Raw genomic sequence first — 21245 nt, 5'->3', positions numbered from 1 at the left:
TTTATGCAGTATAAGGTGTGGATCATATCCTAAAACTGAATGACCCGCATTCGAATCGCGTGCAAAGCTCGTGTATAACTGTCGGAACGTTGCACGAGGCAAATCTAGCTATTGATAACACGGACGAAATTCTTAAATGGGAACATTTGATGAAAGCCTTAACTATTGAATTTTCTCTATCTGAAATATCGGCACATGTGTACATTACTTCTCTGTGACTGACGGGTTTTTGACAAGGCCAAACCGTTTTCTTTCTAAAGGCGAGAAAGTTCTGCTTGGAGACAACACTTCATGAACTTCACAAGCAGGTTGCTTAGAAACCATGTATTATAAGAACCACCAAGCTACATACAATACTTAGTTCAAGGTGATTGTTTAGGCTCAGTCTCTGTGAATCGATCTAAAATAATCATAGTTACGTTAAAAGGGAAGAAAACAAAGGAACAGACAATTCGCCACCTAAGCGGTATTTTCAAACTGTCGAGAGTCAAAAGCTTTCATTTTTGTAAGCGACTTTTAGTGCTAGGAGACGTGTAACTGAATATCATCAAGTCCCAAAAGCTCTCAATTTAAAATATCATTATCGCATTACTGAACACATCCTGTATGTTGCTTCCGGGATTTAGAAACGTTAATTTTTGATTCAATCAAGTGATTGCTCACCATGAATTAATCATTGACTTGTTTTACTTGGCTGATTGAGAATGCACAAGAGAACTGTTCTTGTGTAGTACATTAGTATTCGTGGGAGAATTAAGATGTCCATCTGTCTTTTGAATGGCAAATAACTTGAACTGCTTTCAGTTTTTATGTGGATGAAATTCTTAAATGGGACCATTTAATAAAAGCCTTTAACTATTCAATTTTCTCCAAGCTGAAATCTCGGCACATGTGTACACTACTTCTCTGGGACTGACAAGTTTTGGACAAAGAAACCGTATTCTTTCTAAAGGCGAGGAAGTTCTGCTTGGAGACAACACTTCATGAACTTCACAAGCAGGTGTTTTGAAGTATTATCTCCAAGCAGAATCTTATTCCCCAAATTTTTACGAACTGTTGTTTGCTTTACGAAAATGCTACCTGATCTTATTTCGCATTTTTAGCGACTTTACTCCTTCGAAAACAAAAGGAATTTGTTTTCCAGTGTCATGAAATTTTAAGCTGACATTTGCCGTATAGAAAACTTTAGATTTCTTCACAACTAAATCCGAATTTCTGAGGCAATTAAGGGCTTTCGAACAGATATCCACTTAAATGAACTGTTGGGTGACTTTTAATTAACACACAGCTCCGCACGACCTGTTTTACCCTTCGAGCTATCTAACAGCTACTGCGCATGCGTAAAATGAAAATGTACAAATAGTAGCGAAAGGTTTCACCGATGAAAGCACTGTGTGAATTGGAAGGAACATGACAAGAATATTGTCAATCAATACTAAGAACTCACCACAGATAAAAATTACTTAACCTTAGAAAGAACAAAGCGTCCCACAATTGAGCGACATTCCAGTGCAGTTGGTATAAATAACGAAGCAAATCAGAGTCTTAAACGGGGTTGGGTGAAATGCTCGCTTAAGGGGCCACTACCGAGGAACGCACGTTCCTGCCAATGCCCCTGGGAAGGTCTGAGACAAAGGCGCTGTGTATCCCAGAAGGATATCCTCTGAATTAGAGGGGTGGATCACTAGAAACAGGCATGGCGAGTTGCACTGGGCAGATGACTCTGTCCTCAGGTCAGAGGATGCCTGTAGCTGCGTCATAGTTGGTAAGGTTCCACGGCCGGCAAAGTCAGTTCAATCAGCGAGGTAGTGCTTCATTGAAGTGCTATAACTCAATTCAGACTACTCTTCATCCAACCCATTTTTTGACAGATTTTTTCTCTTAAAATAAATTTTTTTTCTTAAAATAAAAAATAGTTGACAAACCTGTGAAGATAGCGTAAACCTGCGTAGCTCAGAATCCGAGCTTTATTTTTTGGTCCATTTTTAAAATCAATTTTAAACATACGCCATTAAAAAAAACATCACATGGCTAACAAACACTCCTTATTTCATACTGAGACTCACGTACGTAAAAAAGCTAAAACAAGGGAAGGCAATTGGCAACCAAGCATCTGAAGAATAAAGACTAAATTTGCAGATTATATCAAAGCATAAAAACCTTTGGTGTGATCACTTGATCAACCTGGATTTGTTTTAATACATTTGCAATCAGTTACTACAGTCAACTCTCTCATAGCGACCACTTCTCGTAAGCGACCACTTCGTAAACAACTGTTTTGTTTCTCAGTTAAATACTGTTTCAAGAGCTCTCTCGTAAGCGACCACCACTCAAATTTCTTAAGGGACCGCGACCACTTTTTAGGCCAGAAATTACACATATTCTTTTGTCTTCTGTTTCCGGTAAGCGACCACCCAACATAATCACGTATGATCGCTTGTAAATCATTACTCAGAAGTGACAAAAGTTCAACTTTGATGACGCTTCCCCGGACTGCTGACAGATAACGACAGTTTACAGAAAGAGAAGATGGCTATAATTAGATCTGTAGGTAAACGGGAATTGTTACAGTGATTTGTTCCAAAATGAACTATGAACCATATTATACAAAGTTTCATCAGAAGAATGAATAGATGTGAAAAAATCAAATAAATTAGTTTCTATTTGCCTAATTTTAGCTGCTAAGGTAATATTTTTATGTAATTAATTAATCAATCCAGTATTAGGTTTAGTTTGTTGATCTTTCCCGTAAGCGACCACCTCCCGTAAGCGACCACTTTGTCGTGCACCAAGGGTGGTCGCTTACGAGAGAGTTGACTGTATAACCTTCTCCAAAATGATCTAGGACGCAATACGAAGTGAAAGGGCAAAAGCACAATTTCACCTCTAGTTATCCCTTAGTTCACAATAATTTTCTTGTCTTCGCTCCCGTTGCAAGTTTGGTATTTTGCTGCAGTATTGTTTACCAGTCCAAGTTCTAGAAGACGACTTATTTGTCACAAGAGAACGTTCTCGGATTTCGTGTTTCTCGAAGTTTAACATATCTTTTCTGGGTTTCTGCGTTTAACAACGTATTAGTCACCGGTTCAGAGAGTGCTCATTGATCAATCCTGCATTTCTGCGTCTAGCAAGTCATCCAGCAAATCTTTCTTCTTCTTTGCAGTCTTTGGAGCTACATAGAGGTTAAGGTATTTTTCATTGTTCCATAATGGACGCCTTGAAAAAAAAATCAACGTTTTGCCTTCATAAACTTTTCAAGCAACCCGAAAATCAATATTCTTATCTTTAACCAGCAAACCATTTCTGTTTACATGTAGAAAATTGGCTGCGGATTGTTTTCAGGTCGGCTGTTGTAACTTACCAAGAGACATTTGTATCACGTTTCTTAGTCTTGTTTGAAAAATGCAAAATGAAAACTCAATCTGTTTACAAAGGATACTGCCATGAAAGTGTTCAGCGGTTCTCTTTCTCAGCGCATCCACGCTATCCTCGTCTTCGGCCCACTCTAGTACCAGTCTTCTCCCGTACAAATGAGTGCTGCTGCACAGGGACTCGAATGCCCGCTAGAAAAATACCCACAGATCATTCAATTGTTGTCCCCACCCACCCCTCCCATGTAATCTGCGCTCAGTATGACCTGGCCGATAGAAGTGTTTCGGAATGAAAAAGAGAGTGTCTTGTGCCGTTTACAACATATCAAGTAAACAGAGAGATATGAGGAGACGTAATAGGAGCACTGGCAAGTGGAATTGACAGGTTTCAGCCAGCCAGACGCTTCTTTTTTAAAGTGTAATACTTACTTTTGCGTCTTGTTTGGTGAGGAAGTCAACAAACGCGAATCCTCTGTGGGTACCAGTCCCCGACATCTTCTGAGGCAGTCTCAGTGTTTTGATTTCTCCAAATGTACTACGAAGAGATGAAAATTCAACTTAATTTATAACAATGTTCCTTGTTCCCATCTAGTCGCGCTGCTTAAGGTTCTGTTCGATCCACAATATTTTCTGTATCTCGAGACTGTAAGCAGCTCTTGTTTTCTGTATACACGTGAACGCGCTAAAATATAGCACCCACCACTCACGTGAAGATTCCACGTGGTATGCGCAGCTAAAGCTTCACCGCTGCGCAAACAACACCACCGGCTGCGAACGCGATCCCCGGTACAGATCATCAGTTCATCCAGAGCGCGCAATTCAGCATTGTACTCTGCATTCCAAAAGACCTATCCTATAGTCTGAGACTATAAAACCAGTCTGTCTGTCTGTCTGTTTTTCCAAACAAATTAATGCTATCTGCTAAAAATCTGATTACTTACCCAAAAAGTTCCTTGATTTCTTTTTTTGACGCTTCAAAAGGAACATTTCGCACCAAGATTTTGGAACTGTTTTGTTTCGTCAAAGAAGCCGACTTGCGTGGCGAGACCTTGTCGCTGGAAAAAATAAAAATAAATAGGTAATATTTTGATTGTAATACACTTCAATCAGCTACGTACATTAAAAAGAAAAGTGAAATACCGCCCAACGTGGGGCTCGAACCCACGACCCTGAGATTAAGAGTCTCATGCTCTACCGACTGAGCTAGCCGGGCAGACACATTGAAATACAGATGAACTTAAGGTGTCTTTTCTCTGGAGCCAGTGGCTCAAGCACCATGACGTTTACTCAGGATGGGCATCAACTTTGAACTCAGAACCAACATCTTAATGAAGATTTCTGACTGTAAAGGATTCTTCACCAGCAATGAATTTGTTAAACGTGAAGTTTCTTGGATTAAGCTTGCGAGTGCAAAGCTAATTGTGAAAAGGTGAGAAAGGCTTGTGTGAACATCAAAAATTGAAACCCGCTCAATTCTTTTTAACTTTCACGCAAACGTTCATTCATCGGCTGTTATTTTATTTCAAGCTTAAACCATCTATACTGATCTATGGGGAATTACGCAACAAATCCCACGCACCAATCAGACAATCTAGATGGCAAAGCAGACCTTTCTGTAAATTGCTTGTAACGAGAAATAAAGATTAGCATCTGATTTGTCCCAAGGCAAATGTGAGACAATTGTGACCACCTACCTGGTCTTCCTGTGCGACATCTTGAGTTCAAGAGTATGGTCTTCAAGAGACGAGTTCTGAGTGAAAAAGTAAAGAAAATTAGGTTTTTTTGATCAGTGACTACTAACCAGGACAGTGTGTTAAATGTCACAGTCGGTGTACAAAGAGACCAACGAACAAACAAATTCGCAATTCGCGATACCTGAGTACAGCGTGACATAGGCTTAACGAAACAACAATAAAACATTACTGCATCACTGAAAGCGTGGACAAAATTCTATAGAAGTTATCAACCGCTACAGCGACACCATTCAACTCCATGACCAGCAGGGACGCCTTCAACTAGTTTAAAAGTACCAAAAATTCACTGTGGACACCGAATTCCCATATGGTCTAGCGGTTAGGATTCCTGGTTTTCACCCAGGCGGCCCGGGTTCGACTCCCGGTATGGGAAAACGACAAAATTTTTTACAGAGTTTCCACATACATGTATGTCAAACATTTAATTCCTCTTTCAACATACTAAAGCTTAACGTTCAAGATTGCAGAATTTTTTATTCCTGCGGAAGTTAAAAATCAATTTAGTACTTTTGTAGATTTCCTTTCATTAAACGCAAAAATAGGCTTAACCTCGCATTCATGAGTAAAGGCGTAAGAAATAGCTATAAAACGTGTTTACACTAACATTCCATTAAATTAAGCATAACACCAGAAAATCAAACTATAAAAATAAAGTACTAAATAATTCGAATTGTTGCCAACCAAATTCCCATATGGTCTAGCGGTTAGGATTCCTGGTTTTCACCCAGGCGGCCCGGGTTCGACTCCCGGTATGGGAATCTGAAGAGTTTTCATTTTTTAAAAAACTCAGAAGACGCATTTTTTCTCCTAACTATCGTCTTCACAGTTACTCAGTTGCAAACGGCGACAGTTCACTTACATACCTGAAGCTGTTTAATGGCGTTTAGAGCGTCCGATCTTTTCTTATACTCTACAAAACCGTAACCCATGGACAGCAAATTTCCTGCAAAATAAAATAGGTACGGTCCATCCAATGACCGCATAAATGTGACCGCATAAATGTTTCATGCTTAGCTAAGGGCTACAAAACGTTTTTAAAATTTCAATCGATTGCTGCTCTTTGCCATACTAACCTGGCTTTTTGGGATCCTTTTTCTTCGCTATGACGGCACTTAGAAGAGGACCGATCTTGGAAAACGCCTGCCGCACAAACAACAAAAATGAACGGAAGTTAAACTTTGTCATCAGTTGAAGAGTTGTGCTTCTCTGTTGAACTATGCCCTCCGCCCCCCCCCCCCCCCCCCCACACACACACACACACACACACACCTCTTCACAAGCATTAGTGGGGCACTTAACCGCGAAGCAGGGGCATATATAAGTCGGACGAGTATTGCTCTAACAGGAGACATGGAACTTGCAGCAAATGGGGCTCCGTTTCAGCGACGAGCTACTCAGTGGCAAGATGGCATAATCATAGAACCAACAGTCACAAACAAACTGAGTGCCAGGCGCGGGGAATCTGGTTTTCCTTTTTTACCATACTTTGCCGGCACATTCAAACCGCTCGTTTATCTCCACGTTAACTTATTGGCTGGAGTTGATTACACACCTTTGATCAAAGTCAAACTTTACTTTGATGAAGCTCTGCGTCCTTTGAGCTCCAAAATTGGTCCAAAACATCCTCGCGGTTTTTTTAGACCAACCAGGTTCAAGACAAAAAGCAATAACGGTTTGGATAATAATTATTAAACTATCCGACTGAGAATTGATTCAAACGGGATTTTACAAAACAACTTACAAGTATAGTCTCTAAGATAGAATTGTCTGTACATACCGGTAAAAACAACGCACGAATTACAGTAAATAAAACAAGAAAAAATAAAGGATTACTGGCTAAACATGTATTCAAGTCACCTCTTTCAAGGTTTCTTCTGTGGTATCAAAGTTCAAGTTCTTCACGAACACTGTTGTTCCCTCGGCGTTTTCAGTATCATCACCGTCATCTTCCTCATTGTCCACAGTAGTTCCTCCACTCTGTCGACAAACCAAATAAATTTACACCACAGATAAGTTAAAGCAAACACGCGCGGCACTAAATCCTGAGTAGGTGGGTTGGAAAAGTTTTCTTATGAAGCAAGTACGGTTTGTCCATTAAAGGGACTCAGCGTATATAGGTTTTTGCGTTTTGTTGTTGTTTTTGCAGGAACAAACCAATTAATTTTTGCATGTCTGTTTTCAGACGGCAAAAACCCATTCCACAATGTAGTATTTTGCTCTGCGCAAATTCTTCAAAACTCCGTAGTAAACGACATGTAAAAATGGGAATGATGTTGTAAGAAAAAAAGGGTTACATGGCGCTTTTGGATGAAGCACTCTACCTTACTTGGATTGGTATATTTTGTTGTTCTTTTTCAGTATAAAGAAACTCATAATTATCAGTTTGATTACACGTTAATCTTAACGTGCAACATATTCAGGACTCCGTACAACTGGGGTATCATACTTGCTCTGCAATTAAATATTTAAGCCGGCTAGTTTCCACCGAGAAGGAAAAGGAAAAGGAAAATGAAGTTCAAAAATCATACGCCTGTGACACATACGACTGACCTTGTCTACCTTGGTTTGTTCATCCATTTTTGTTTCTTCAGCATCTTTCTCTTTGGGTTTACTGGAAAATACTCCAAGTGGCGCCCACTCCAGGTATAATGGCACATGTTTAAACTGTTTTGATAACAAAATAAAACAACAAATTATTATCGAGAGGCAAAGTGTTCAAGGGTTTCAGTTAACCGGCTATATCTATTTCAACACTGCAAATTACCTTGCTGTACGCCAACTTTTGGAATGCCTTTTTCGCCTGACTTGATTCAAAGAATTCTACCAGAGCAGTGATTCCTGAAGGAGGCAGTACAAGCCTGGCCACAGTGCCAAATGGCGCAAAAATGGTCCGCAGTTCATCACAAGTTGTGTTAAAGGGAAGATTCTTCACTACTATGACGGTCTTGCTCCGCTTAGCTGAGGGCTGACGGAAGAATTCATAACAAGAATTACAGTTTGTCAGTTCGTGACTAGAGGAGCTATGTTACTCCACCAACATTTAAGGACGGTGCCTACTAATACCGAAGTATTTTTGCGCGCCTTATGACTATGCGGGAAAAGCAGATCTTAGCAAGGCCTATTGAAATCCCAAAAGAAAATTGGGGGTAACCACGCAGATAATTAAGCAATAATATCTCTAAAAAGCGCCAAAATATAAAGGAATTTTGTATGGGATTTTTTTGCCTAAATTGAAGCTTAATTATCTCTGAAAAATGTATGGCTACCCCCAATTTTCTTTTGAGATACCAAAAGCACTTGCTAAGTTCTGTTTTCTCTGCATAGTTTTAAACTGCGCAAAATTATCCCTGTATTAGTAGGCACCACCCATAGGAATCCCGAGTATCTCTAGATGTGCAGAACGTATGCGCAGTAACAATAGTAGGCACCGTCCTTAAGAAGAAACTCTATTTCTCATTTCATTGTTTTGAAAGTGCCAGTCTTCATTTTTGTCTGTCTATCCTTTTTCCTCTATCACCCTACCTCCTTTTTATGCATTTTCAATTATTTGAAAAATTGATATTGATTAGTAAATTTGTCTTGACTGTATTTCTGCCTTAGTAAACAACAATCTTAATATTTCCACAAAGAATTTATTTGAGAGTCACAAAATTAGTCCTGGCAAACACTGTTGTTGGTGATGCTGACCGACATTTTCACAACCTGAGCAGAAATAATCATCAGGATCAAGTGAATCTTCTATTGTCAGTAGGTGGAATTATTGATAAATCTCCAGCGTTTGACCCAAAGTTGTGTACATTGAAAGGGATCACTACAGTGGACATGATTTAAGATTTGCTAAAACCTTGCGATAAAAAACAAAACTCAGCAGCTTTATTTTACAGCAACCTACCTGCCCAAAAACATCCAGCTTGACTCCTTGAGAAACAAGGAACTTTCTAGTTTCTGTGACAACTTGTGTCTCCCCAAGAGCCATACGTACAGCCAGGCTACTTGATGATGCATCATCTAATATGCCGCCTTTGGTGGTATTATACTTATCAGCCATGACGTCAGCAACTGCATTCATCCCCAGGAAAAGTGTGTTCCAGTTGTGATCATGGCCACTTAGGCTTTTCTTCTTTGCATCTCGCTTTGACTTGAATGATGCTGTGGTATCTTTTAGAACAACATTGATCAAGAGTTAGCTAAATTCAATGATATGAATTAACAGTTTGCTGCAAAAAAGGTGTACGTCGGGTTTTGACCAAGAAACCCAAAGAATACTCAGAACTGGGCAATATTATTTTTAGCCTGCACTGTTGCCACAAAAATGACAAAATTCTTAATAATACTAAAGTCCAGAGCCATCTGACAATGAAGAAATCAAGGCCGATAATTGATAACATCAAGAATTTCAAGCCTACCACTAACAAGGGACTTAAAGCCTCTAGAGAATTAGATCTGTTCCTCTGATTACCAAGTATTCTAGTTATATTACATAATATTAACACGCCTATGATATTTAAGTCACCTCTTGTAAAATATCATTACACGATTATGACCCTGTAATAGAGCCGAAACATTGCAAGTTTCCGCTATCTTGTAATAAACCAAAGCAAGGTTTCTACAATGATAAGGCTAAACATCTTCCTGTTGACAGATATCAAATCCCAGTCTCCAGTACAGCTTCCAGTCAACCAAACTAACCTGTTTCTTCTTTGTTAGTTTCCTTTGTCTTTGCTGGTAGGATGTGCAGGAGTCTTCCTTGAAACACTTTCCCATCAAGCTCATTAAACGCTTTAACAGCATGTTCTGGCATCACAAATGTCACAAAGCCGATACCAGTCGGCTTGTTGGTTGTCTTGTCAAGTGGCAGGTATGTCTCTGTTAAAGGACCAAACTTTTCAAACAAGTTTTGCAAGTCTTCTTCTGAGCAGGCGTATGCCAAATTACGGAGAAAGAGTCGTCCAGACTACAGATAAAACAAAAACAAACAAAACAAATATTGAAAATTTCATATTAAGGTTATGAGTTTTGCATCCATGCTTGGCTATGACAAAAACATGATTATGTCATTTGACATTATGCCACTGGCATTAAATAGAAACTGTGCTCCTTTGCATTTGAAAAGGCTAACTTAAAGCTCAAGGGAGTTTGTGATTCAAATTAACTCACCACCCCTTCCCTCTTTCCTTATGCCACAAAAGTGGGGGGGGGGGGGGGGTCACTGTGTTGAAGGTATCACATATGGCCAATCACAAGAACACAGTGAACTAACTGGAATGCAACAAGCTGATCCAATCTTGAAACATTCACTGGCACCAAGCATGGGAAAATAAGGATGGCCCAAGTCATGAGTGCTTGGAAACCTGAAGCTCACCTCTGCAATACTTTCAAACTCCTCATCGTCTCCTTGGCCAGCTAGCTTTTTCATCCAAGGCTTTTCCTTGGTGGCAGCCTGGTTTGACTCTTGTTCTTTGTCTCTGAACAGCTCAATATATCGACCCTCAATGCAATCCCTGTCTCTCTTTAGTGCTTCCTTAAGGTCAGTTTCACTTGCAAAATCAACAAATGCACAACCTGCTGGCTTTCCTTTGTTGTTCTTGATTATTCTTATATCAAGTATTCTTAAAGGAGAAAAGAAGTCTTTGATGTGTTGCTCTTTAGCTTTGAAAGGCAATCCTCTCATTTTAATAGTTCCAAATGCGGCGGATGACTTTGATTTGTCATTTCTGATGCTTGGGTTATTGCTATTATCAAGTCCCTCCTCCTCCTCCTCCTCCTCCTCCTCCTCCTCCTCCTCCTCATCATCATCATCATCATCATCATCAACGTCATCATCGTCATCGTCATCATCATCACTAGCATTTTTATCATCATCATCATCATCATCATCACCATCACCTTTGCTCATATGAATATCACCACTTTCTTCCCCTGAACTTTCTCTGTTCCTTTCTTCATCCTCTGAATCATCATTTGCAAAATTTTGAGTTTTTTTACTTTTCTTTCTTTTTTGGGGTTTCTCTGAAGTAGAAACAACCTTTGATCTCAAGTAATCCATATCTGACAGCTTGTTTTCCCCAGCAATTCTGTTTTCTTCATCACTGTTTTCTTTGCTGTCTTTCGCCTCTTGATTCTCTTCATCTGTAATTCCTACAGAGAAAATGTTACATAATAATCATTATATTAAAACTCTAAGAGGGCATGAAGCAAAACACTGGAAAATGGTTTGATCACTGTAATAGCATGAAGAAGTGAAAATTCTTTACTTAGTATTTATTTTTATGAGTTAGTAATCTTTTTTTTCTTTTTTAAGCACGACTTCAAGATAAGATGGGAGGGGGGGGGGGTCGGTACTCCTTGGAATTTTTGGTGGGGCTGTGCAGTTCGGTTCTTCAAACTCTGACCCAATTTAAGACCAAAAGTATGTAATTTTCCAGTACCATATTTCAGACCTGGCATCTCAAATTCATACCCATTTTCAGAGCTGGTCCCTAGAACCCAAACCTATACCTGCCAACTCTCACACATTATGCGTGAGTCTCACGCCTGCGGACTAAAGACATCGATCTCATGCATCAAGGACAATTTCTCACGCCTGACTCACAAATCTGGACAAGTTGTTCTAAAAAAACTTCATTTCATTTCAGATGTGTTATGTATTACTTCTATGCAAAAGCTTTCAAATGTCTACAATCCGTTCGAATCGTAAGTGTTCAAAGGTCGTCAGAATATCTTCGGACATTTTCGGCAACGTTCGGAAGTCTTCGGAAAATCGTTGGAAATCTTCGAAAGTGGCTCGGACTTTTTGGGAAATCCTGGTCATGAGGAGACAAAAATCTCACGCGCTTGAATCAGCAAAAGTTGGCAGGTATACAAACCCATTTCTGTAAAACTCACACCCATTTTCAGACTTCAGACCAAAACAGTATTTAAAAAATCTCTACCCCATTTCAGTGCAAAACGGCTAAACCATATCAGCTGTACCTGAGGGATCATAAACTTCATCTTCATTTTCACTTTCATCAGAACCGTCAAACTCCACTTGTGTTTCTCTTACACTTTCCTGGCTTTCCTTTACTTTTATATCACCACCCTCTGTATTTACTTTACTTCTTGTTTGTTTGGAGCTACCCAGTTTATGTATACTCAAAAAATCCTGAAATTCATCATCATGTTCAAGCTCATCTAAAATCTTTATATTCTTCTTTTTATTTTTCTCTTTGAGGAGGTTCGATTTTTCGTTACCAACATCGTCTTTGTCCTTCGATTGTAAATCTCCACCGATCCTTTTCTGAATTTTCTTTTCCCGTTTTTCCTCCAATCTTTTGTTTGCAGAACTACCCTGAGAATATTTACTCCAAGGTCGCGGCAATGATTCATCGCCGAGATTCTTAGCAATATCCACAGTTATCTTAGAAGTGTCAATAAAAGACTTGTTAAAATGTTGCAAAGCAGCTTGTGCTTGAGCTTCTGTTTTGTAACCAATGAAACCAAATCTTCTGAACTTTCCATCTTTTGTGTAGCATAATTTCACGTCCGTTAGTTCTCCTTTAGCTAAAAAAATGGAGCGAATCCTGTCTTCCTTTATATTCTTTGGAAGATTCCTGATTATCAGTCTAGACATGATGCAAGAGTGTGGATTTTCCAGAGAAAAGTATTCACTCTTCAATCCACAAAAATGATACGCACCGCCATCTTGAAATCTGCACGTGTTTGTGTCATGGTAGCGACCGCTGATGGAAAAACTTTGAAGAGCCCGTAAATCAACATGGCGGAAGAGAAGGCCGGTTCAAAACCAGCGAAAAGAAAAAGAGATGAAGTCGAAGATGATGAAAGTGATGGCAAACAAAATAACATTAAACGATTTTTTGGAGCGAGTAAAGCAGGTAGGAGATGTTTGACTTTGTCGATTGGTTTCTATACTCCTACCTGCGATCCAGCTATGATGGATGTCATATGACATCCACATCCAGCCTGCGTGTATACCATATTGAAGAAATTCTTTATTGTGGTCACTTGTCTTCTTCATGAATGATATTTCATCGAAATTAACATCATTTATATTTTCAGTGAATTGCATAAGCAATCTCACTGTTAGTAAATAGTTATTAAAAAGGGAGAAATCAGATTTTGATCAGAATAATATTTTAAGGCCTAACCAATAGCTGTGCATTCTCCAGAAGGCAAACCAAAGACTGCTGAAGACGTTAAGTCTCATGGGACAAGTGATTCTCCAGCTGCTTGGAAGTGGAAGGAAACAGTATTACTCTATGAATCTGAGGAAATGCACCACTCGGACAGAATTGCAAGTTTTGATTTTGATGGAACTTTAGCCAAGACATCTTTATTCAAGCATGGACCAGATGCGTGGTCCACATTATACCCTACATGTGTACAGAAGCTTACCAGACTCCACCAGGATGGGTACAAACTTGTGATCTTTACAAATCAAGCAGCAATAGGCAAAGCCAAGGCATCAAAACAGAAGGTTATAGCAGAAAAGAAAGGGAGACTGATGGGGTTCATAAATAAGGTAAGATGAAATTTCTGTGAGATGCATCTGGCATTAGATTGTATTGGATTCAGCTCCTTGGCAAGGGGGGGTGGGGGTGGGGTAGGAGAGATCACTCACAAGGAGGGGTTAGATTATGTCATATTATTTTTAACACCCCTTTAAATGTTTGTTTGTTCCTTGAGCCAACAAAGACCACTTAAGTCATCTTTGGGTTGTCTGTGGGTGTGTACATGGCTGAAAAGGCTGATCGTTGAACGGAAGGTTCAGTGACAGTTGGAACAAGGGATAAGGGGGTGTATCTATGTGTGTTTATTCTTGTGTCCCTGACCTTAACATTTAAATATCTTTTCTTACAGCTGGCTGCCTGGCATTTTTAACTCTTAGGTTTTTTTGGGCAGCCAGCACCCCTATCATTTGTTGTATGTATTTTTTTATTTGTAATAATTATGGGGTGAAATAAAGTATTGTTGGGGGATGTCTGTTGGGGGATTGCTGGCTCAAGCTAAAAACTTGTGCATGCACTTGCCATCCTCTGTAGACTGAGTCTTCCTAATATCTAAAATATCTATCGCATTGGTGGGGCTGCTACATGGCTGTTGTTTGGAACCAAAAACCTTCTGCACTTGTTTGGAATGACTCGACAGTGTCCCTTGATAGCTTTTGGATTTTCAGTCACAAATCCCACCATTAAATAATTTTCTTTCTGCAGGTTGGTCTCCCCTTTCAGATATTTGTTGCCACAGCAAAGGATGCCTATCGTAAGCCAGACACAGCAATGTGGGACCTCTTATGTCAAAGTTGCAATGGGGATGTGAAAGTGGATAAAAAGAAAAGTTTCTTTGTTGGTGATGCAGCTGGGAGAAAGAAAGATCACGGTGCAAGTGATAAGGAATTTGCAGCAAACTGTGGACTGATGTTTTACACTGAAGATGAATTTTTCCTGAAGGACACATTTGAAAGCAAAGAAAATAAATGAGGTCTGCACACAAAGATCATTACATTCACTTTGCAGGCACATTTTTGTCATTTTGAACACTAATGTCTCTATTACTTCTGATATTTAACTATTTATGAATTTTGAAAAGGAATGGTTTTTAGTGAGATTTACCACTTGACTAAATTACCAGTAAACTGGAATGCAATGCAAGGTTGTTCTGTTATTGGTAGCACTGATGAGCTCATGAAAATTCAATTTGAAGTATGTGATATCAATAACTTGTTGCTATCTACTTTAAAATATAAACACAATACTGTCATCACTACTATATTTATTAAAAATATGTTATCAATTTTCTTATTTATGGTTCTTCTAAAAATATCAATATTATTGTCTGCATGGTTAAATTTTTGCCACTGTCCAGACCTCCCATAAGGCAATATGAATGGCATTGTTTTGTCCATGAAGAAGACACTCAGTAGATAATGCACCTATTGATTTAAAAGTTGCTCCCTTACACTTGGTCTGACTGCCAGTATACAGCTAACACTAGAGACAAAATAATTCTCTACTATTAACTTCTTGTTTTTGCAGGAGAAGACGCTTTCTTTGTACTCATAATTTTCACAATCTGATTTGACTCATTTATAAGATCATTTTTGTGCAACACTTTCTTTGTTCCACTGGAATTAACCCCTTCCGCTCTCACATACTCCCCAGCTAGAAGGGAGACAGGCGGATAAAGCATGATATTGAACAGTTTTCCAACTGACGTTCCTGGTTTTAAAACAATACAGTCTCGGAGAATTTGAGGTTTCTCATTTGTTTTCACACTGATTGATTGATAAGTGTCAAGGCAATTAACGGGAAATGCATATGTTGGTGACCGCAGATTCACTGCTTGGGACAAGGCCCGGAGGACACCAGTGTCCCCAAACAATTCAAGAACATTTTCTTTGATTTCCGCCAACTCTTTCTCAGAACTTGTTAGTTGCGTGTTGAGAACAAAATGTGGAGATCCACTCTGGTAAGATATGACACCATCCTTACACTTCTGTTGTAGAAAACACTCACTTCTTGCACTGACAGGCACCATTGTTTTGTTATCAAACTGCTCTTTAAATTTCTCCAGATTAACCACACCATCAGCGAGATCTACTTTGTTAAGAGCTAAAAGTATGGGAAATCGTAATTGTAAAAATTCATCAACTAATTTATGCACCATCCATTCAGCATTAGTTTTTTCCATCCTTGGGATGGAAAGAAGCTTTGTTTCTGATATTCCTGCTGACTCAAAAGCAAGCTGAATCAGAGCTTGTGAACTGTGATATCCAGTGAACATGTCACAGAGTTTAGTTAGTTTCTTTCTTATTGAATCCCATTTCTCCATGATATTATCATAAATCCATCTATGAAGTTCTTGTTGAATCCAAGCAACATCTTTTGTGGGGTCATTTTCTGTTGAAAAAAGAAAAACAAATCACCTGCTATCTCATAGTATAGCCTCTCCTCCACAGGCAACCCAACAAATGATAAATAGTGCCAAAAGAAAGAGTGGACTTCCTGCATGATGAATACACAGAATGATGCATTCTGTTGTTCCAGAAATATCCATGTCTCTCCCACAGAAGGTGTTTGGCTTTGAAGAACCCTCTCCCCAAATTATCCATACTATTACGTGTAATAAAATGTTATCCTTCTTATTTCTTTTTATCACCAATTTCAGTTAGCAAATACTTCTTTACTGTCTCCTTTGCACTGTACTGATAATCTAAAGAGAAAATACATATTGATCACTTGAATTGAACATCTGACTTTTCTGTCCAGGAAAATGTGATTTGTGTTCATTTTGGTTCAGTCAGATTTAATCTAGCATAAGATAATTATTATCAATGTTGCTAAGGTTACCTGTAGTGGGTTTTCCATCTGCATCAGTCTGTCCAGACAGGTCAATAACATGAACAAGTACATCAGCATCCAGCAAATCGTTCAAAAACTTGTTGCCTTTGCCTCTCCCTTCACATGCACCGGGGACTAAACCTGCGACATCTTTGAGCAAGACTGGGACAAAACGCTCTCCAAGGGCACTGTGACCATACTTGGCCTGACATCTTTGCGTCCACTGAGAACACGGGCATGGTATAGAGTAGAATGCCTGGCCAATATTTGGTTCAATCGTTGTGAATGGGTGGGCTCCTATTTTAGCTAAATTTTGGTGAGTGGCAGCATTAAAAAATGTGGATTTTCCAGCAGATGGTTTTCCTAAAAAGAGATTAACAGAATTCAGCTTTATTTACCAAATACCGGTATATTATTAGCAAGATGCAAGATGTAAAGAAAAAATCTTCAAGTAGTTTTCTAGAATCCAGATATTGATGCATACACAATATGGCAGTATTAAAAAATGTGGATTTTCCAGCAGATGGTTTTCCTAAAAAGAGAATAACAGAATTCAGCTTTATTTACCAAATATATTATTAGCAAGACGCAAGATGTAAAGAAAAAATCTTCCAGTAGTTTTCTAGAATAAGATATTGATGCATACACAAACAAGAAAAGTTCATTAGGTAGTTTTCATTCTGCAATGAAACAATACAATAAATAATGCATTTTCAGTTGGTGTTTTTCCTGAAAAACATCTATTTTAATGCATGGCACAGCCCCAGCTGAAATTTTGAAAAGAGTCCGTCTGGCTATCCCTACTCCAGGCAAGAAGCACGTCAAAATGCATTTAGCTAGACGATCATTAAACATATTTGGGAATTTTACGAAAGGTAGTTGTCCCTTATAGGAGATGGTGGCACCCAAGAGATTCTAAATTAGTTAAAAGTTAAATTTTGTGTTTTAAGGGAGATTAACAGTTATGAGAGTAGTCAGCGAGTACAAACACAAATCCAATGTTCTTGCCTCATGGGGGGGAGGGGGGGTGGGGAGGGGAGAGAGCAACTTAAGGAATTAAGTCAATTATAAATTTGTTTCTTATGCAGATGCTCTTTAGGATTGTCACACAGTTCCTTCCTTCCTATATGTTTGGAGGGCTAGTGTGTGATTACCCCAAAGTAGAAGGCTATAAAGTTCAACTAATTACCAATAAGGCCAATGATAAAGTTCCATCTTCCACCCTTTGCATTAACAATTTCTAGCTTGTCTTTCAAATTTTGTGAGATCATTGAGTCTTGGGTATTGTCTTCTTCATCTATTTCGGCGGCAGCGGCTTTGTCTTCTTCAAAAGATTTAAATTTTCCCATATTTTCCACGAGCCACTCTTTAGCTGAATCAACCAAACCAAAAATCATTGGCATTCCGAGGTATTCCTTACATGAACCTTGTAAGAAGGCGATCAGTTCTTCTATGAACTCTTTAGGCATTGCATTGGATCGGTTTGGAATCTCAATGGAAGGGATTTCATCAGGATACTTGGGTGGAAAAGAAATCTTCAGTTGCAGAGATGAGACGGTAGGAGAAATGTCCACATCATCAATTCTGATCATAAATGTCGGTGGAAAAGCACTGATCTCAGAAAATTCATCAGGAAATATGGACTTCAGTGATTCAACTTCTTCTCTTTGCTCTTCTAGATAATCCATTTTACCAATGCTGCGGAGAATTGCAACTAATTTTTCCTAACCGGCAAAAGACCTACATATACACATTAATCCGCCATTTTGGATTTCACTCTGTGGTGCAATATAAGGGCTTCTGTGATTGGCCATCTCCAACATTTCCCAGACGTCTGTTCGATACAAATACAGTGTCGAAGGTTACAAGATGGCGGCGCGCATACTTTCGCGATTGAACTGGATTTCAAGGACGGCTTCTAGGCGATCTTACGCCGACGCTACTTCGCCAAAAATGAGTCTCGCAGAGAAAGAGGCAGCGGAGTCTAAGCATGCCGAATGTAAGTCAAATGGAACGTTAACCGAGAGTTATTTGTTAAAAAACTGAACAAAAAGGTGCCCTCCATGGTCGACTGTTTTGTGTGTAAGCCCATATCCAGGTTCTCAACGTTGCAAGCGTTTTGGTGTAGTGAGCGTCAAAACATAATGGGTGTCTGAGTGAAGATGAAATAGTTGATATAGAGAGTGAACGCGTATACTGTAAATAAATAATAACTAAAGACCGTTTATATTTTTCAGCTGACATACAGCTGAATTTACAGAGTTAAAATACAATGACAATACTATATTTAAGATACTGTAAATAAAGTACTCTATTTATAAATAAAATTATAAAATCTATAAAACTTAAATCCAACTAAAATTTAAAGGTCACAAAAACTTGTGAGCGTCATGTTTTACATGTCAGAGGATCACCAGATAGAAACTTTTTACAAGCAATGTTTGACTTAGGATTATAACTGTGGACAATAGGCTCTTCTCTAGATAATAAAAAAAATAATGGAATAATAACCACAGTCTTCTGAGCCTATTTACGTAGGTCCAACATGCATAGTTCCCCTTTCATCAAGTGTGGTAATTTGAGCAATTGACATGGCCTCACAATAACCAACTGCAGGAAATATTATGCACAAGGCCCTTCTCTATACACTTTCTGTCATGAGTATAGTCTTGGTGGCTTGCTGCACTATGTAAGCTTACGCTAAACAGAATAGAACAAAACAAAATAGAAATCTGAGAAAGATATTTTTGCACAATCCAATGCACCACTGTCATACTAATTCTCTTCCAAAAACAGTGAGCATGAATACAGTTAAAGTTGCAAAATGCATAGATAATTATTACTAATGTGTGGGGTCGTGCAGAAGTCTTGTCAAAATGTGTACTTTACAAAATGGGAAGTCTGTGGTTTGTCAAAAAAAACTTTGTATTTTGTGAACTGAAGAGCTACACTAATGCACCAGTTAATGCATGTTCACACAATTATCTTTTTCTTTAACCCCTTAGCAACCATGAAGACTTGGAAGAACATATCCATCTTTGTTGCTGTGCCTGCAATTTTGATTTGTGCCTATAATGCTGTGACCAAGGAAATGGAACATCATACACACCCCAGGCCAGGATTTGTTGCATACCCTCATCTGAGGATCCGTAGCAAAGTAAGATTTGCGCTTTTGAACTTGATGACCATCATGACAGGTGTTGAGCTCAGCAGCACTTCAGAAAGGTGTTCTATCTCAGCATTTTCACCTTGTAGCAAATATCTGTTACATGAACAATGTGGATCCAGAATGTACATGGAAGGGAGAAAAATCAAAATTAGATAATTTCACCTCATTTAAACTCTTTTTGGCTTATGGGAGGGGATTTTGATCAAGAATTCTTCAAAAAGTCAAATGTTCCACATCTTGCCTGGGAAGAGAGTTCATAACAATGATGCTTTTGTGAACGTTGGAAATTAGCATATGAGAAAAACATTAAACACCATATACTAATAAGGAGGAGGTTTTATCGGGTTTTAAAACCACTGCACGTGATGTTTTATCGACCATTATTTTGATAGGTCAATGAGTTTTTTAATCATTTTTCAATTCCTCGTTAATATTGTTGTAGTTGTGGTTGTGGTTGTCATTATTATTATTGTTATTATTATTATCATTATTTTTGTCCTCTTTTTCCATCAAAAAAATTATAAGAGAAATTCAATGTTGTGTTTTGCAGGCATTCCCATGGGGAGATGGCAACCACAGTTTGTTCCACAACCCTCACACCAATGCTTTACCTGAAGGGTACGAAGATGGAGAAGAGGGCCATGAACACTGAGTGCAACTTATGCTCTCTTTCATTGCTGTTTGCAAGACTTCAATTCTTGAGAAACTTTTTTGCTAATTTCAGTACTGGAAATTTGTTCCAAGGTGTGTCAGCCTGTGATGGTGTTGTTACTTTGTAGTAATTGATTAAATTGTAAACGGTTTGTGAATAAAATTATGCAAAGACTGGAGTTTTGTGTATGTGCTGTGTTCTCTAGAATGATTAATAATATTATACTAACATATGGACTCTGAATTTCAACCCCAACTAACCATTTGCATGTTTTACTGCCATCAATCATAAAAAAATAAACCGACAAAGTGGATTGAAATCCACCAATCACAGCATATGAACATAGGGCCAAACTTTATTGTTTTCTTAGAGGTCCACAGTGATTAGTGGAAGTGAAAAGCGAAACGGTTGGTTGAATCTTGAACTTCAAGGTCTGGGCTGAGTAGCTCGAAGCATGGTTAGTGCTAACCATTGGTTAAGAGGTATTAAAACCTACAGGTTGTCATGGTATTTAACCCGGGTTAGTGCTGACCATGCTTTGAGCAACTGGGCCCAGCATGTTATTGAAAGGTGCAGTAATGTAGCTGACCAAAAAGAGCAAAGGAAACAGATGATTTTTAAAATCAGACTTAAAAGTCTGTGGTTTTCAGGTTGACAAATTGTTTCTCTTGTTTTGTTTTTAATTGATAAAGACCAAGGCTTGGTTGAAATTTTGATAAGATTTCTTTTTCAGACAGGTGTATTTGGAGGGAGTATAAATCAGTGCAGCCGAGAAATAGATTTAACTATAAAAGTTAATGCTAAAAGAGAACGACGTTTCCACCGTCCGATGGTCATTTTCAAGTTCAAGATGAGAAGTAAAAATTAGCATGCTAATGCTAATTTTTACTTCTCATCTTGAACTTGAAAATGACCATCGGACGGTGGAAACGTCGTTCTCTTTTAGCATTAACTTTTATA

The 21245-nt window shown here is 38.7% G+C and overlaps 4 protein-coding genes and 4 non-coding genes across 11 annotated transcripts; 5 read left to right on the top strand and 3 right to left on the bottom strand.

Annotated features, from left to right (window-relative positions):
- The first annotated feature begins 1554 nt into the window (after window positions 1-1554).
- LOC146452774 (Nuclear RNase P) lies at window positions 1555-1857 on the top strand. The gene has a single exon (XR_014859715.1).
- A 71-nt stretch (window positions 1858-1928) lies between these two features.
- Window positions 1929-12828, bottom strand: LOC146452770 (putative RNA-binding protein 19). Of its 4 annotated transcripts, none has more exons than XM_085097722.1 (15): window positions 12098-12827; window positions 10941-11263; window positions 10488-10901; window positions 9815-10079; window positions 9018-9283; window positions 7890-8090; window positions 7676-7789; window positions 6983-7102; window positions 6199-6265; window positions 5989-6068; window positions 5066-5121; window positions 4313-4426; window positions 3801-3906; window positions 3440-3563; window positions 1929-3172 (listed from the first exon to the last, which is right to left on the bottom strand). In XM_085097722.1, exons 1-15 carry the CDS (start codon window positions 12735-12737, stop codon window positions 3105-3107), a joined length of 2958 nt encoding a protein of 985 aa, XP_084953848.1. In that variant the 5' UTR covers window positions 12738-12827; the 3' UTR covers window positions 1929-3104. The 4 variants fall into 4 exon arrangements, with proteins under 4 accessions (XP_084953848.1, XP_084953849.1, XP_084953851.1 ...); XM_085097723.1 differs by having other exon boundaries at window positions 10488-10895; XM_085097725.1 differs by having other exon boundaries at window positions 10488-11263; window positions 12098-12828.
- On the bottom strand, window positions 4512-4584 carry Trnak-cuu (transfer RNA lysine (anticodon CUU)). Its single transcript has one exon. It is a non-coding gene; the product is annotated as a tRNA-Lys (tRNA).
- Window positions 5427-5498, top strand: Trnae-uuc (transfer RNA glutamic acid (anticodon UUC)). Its single transcript has one exon. It is a non-coding gene; the product is annotated as a tRNA-Glu (tRNA).
- Window positions 5812-5883, top strand: Trnae-uuc (transfer RNA glutamic acid (anticodon UUC)). Its single transcript has one exon. It is a non-coding gene; the product is annotated as a tRNA-Glu (tRNA).
- Window positions 12829-12843: 15 nt separating the features above from the next.
- On the top strand, window positions 12844-14613 carry LOC146452769 (uncharacterized). The gene is made up of 3 exons (XM_085097728.1): window positions 12844-12999; window positions 13294-13646; window positions 14338-14613. Exons 1-3 carry the CDS (start codon window positions 12882-12884, stop codon window positions 14602-14604), a joined length of 738 nt encoding a protein of 245 aa, XP_084953854.1. The 5' UTR covers window positions 12844-12881; the 3' UTR covers window positions 14605-14613.
- Window positions 14614-15123: 510 nt separating this feature from the next.
- Window positions 15124-18297, bottom strand: LOC146452768 (uncharacterized). Its single transcript, XM_085097726.1, has 3 exons — window positions 17654-18297; window positions 16474-16827; window positions 15124-16023 (listed from the first exon to the last, which is right to left on the bottom strand). Exons 1-3 carry the CDS (start codon window positions 18150-18152, stop codon window positions 15140-15142), a joined length of 1737 nt encoding a protein of 578 aa, XP_084953852.1. The 5' UTR covers window positions 18153-18297; the 3' UTR covers window positions 15124-15139.
- Window positions 18298-18302: 5 nt separating this feature from the next.
- On the top strand, window positions 18303-20463 carry LOC146452767 (cytochrome c oxidase subunit 6A, mitochondrial-like). The gene is made up of 3 exons (XM_085097729.1): window positions 18303-18463; window positions 19470-19621; window positions 20184-20463. Exons 1-3 carry the CDS (start codon window positions 18334-18336, stop codon window positions 20283-20285), a joined length of 384 nt encoding a protein of 127 aa, XP_084953855.1. The 5' UTR covers window positions 18303-18333; the 3' UTR covers window positions 20286-20463.
- The last annotated feature ends 782 nt before the right edge of the window (window positions 20464-21245 follow it).

The sequence above is a fragment of the Pavona decussata genome, unplaced genomic scaffold (assembly GCF_977016875.1).
Source record: "Pavona decussata unplaced genomic scaffold, jaPavDecu1.1 SCAFFOLD_366, whole genome shotgun sequence".
In the NCBI taxonomy this organism is placed as follows: Eukaryota; Metazoa; Cnidaria; class Anthozoa; order Scleractinia; family Agariciidae; genus Pavona; species Pavona decussata.
The sequence above is the reverse complement of the archived record's forward strand: the minus strand, read 5'-3'. Positions and strand labels throughout refer to the sequence as shown.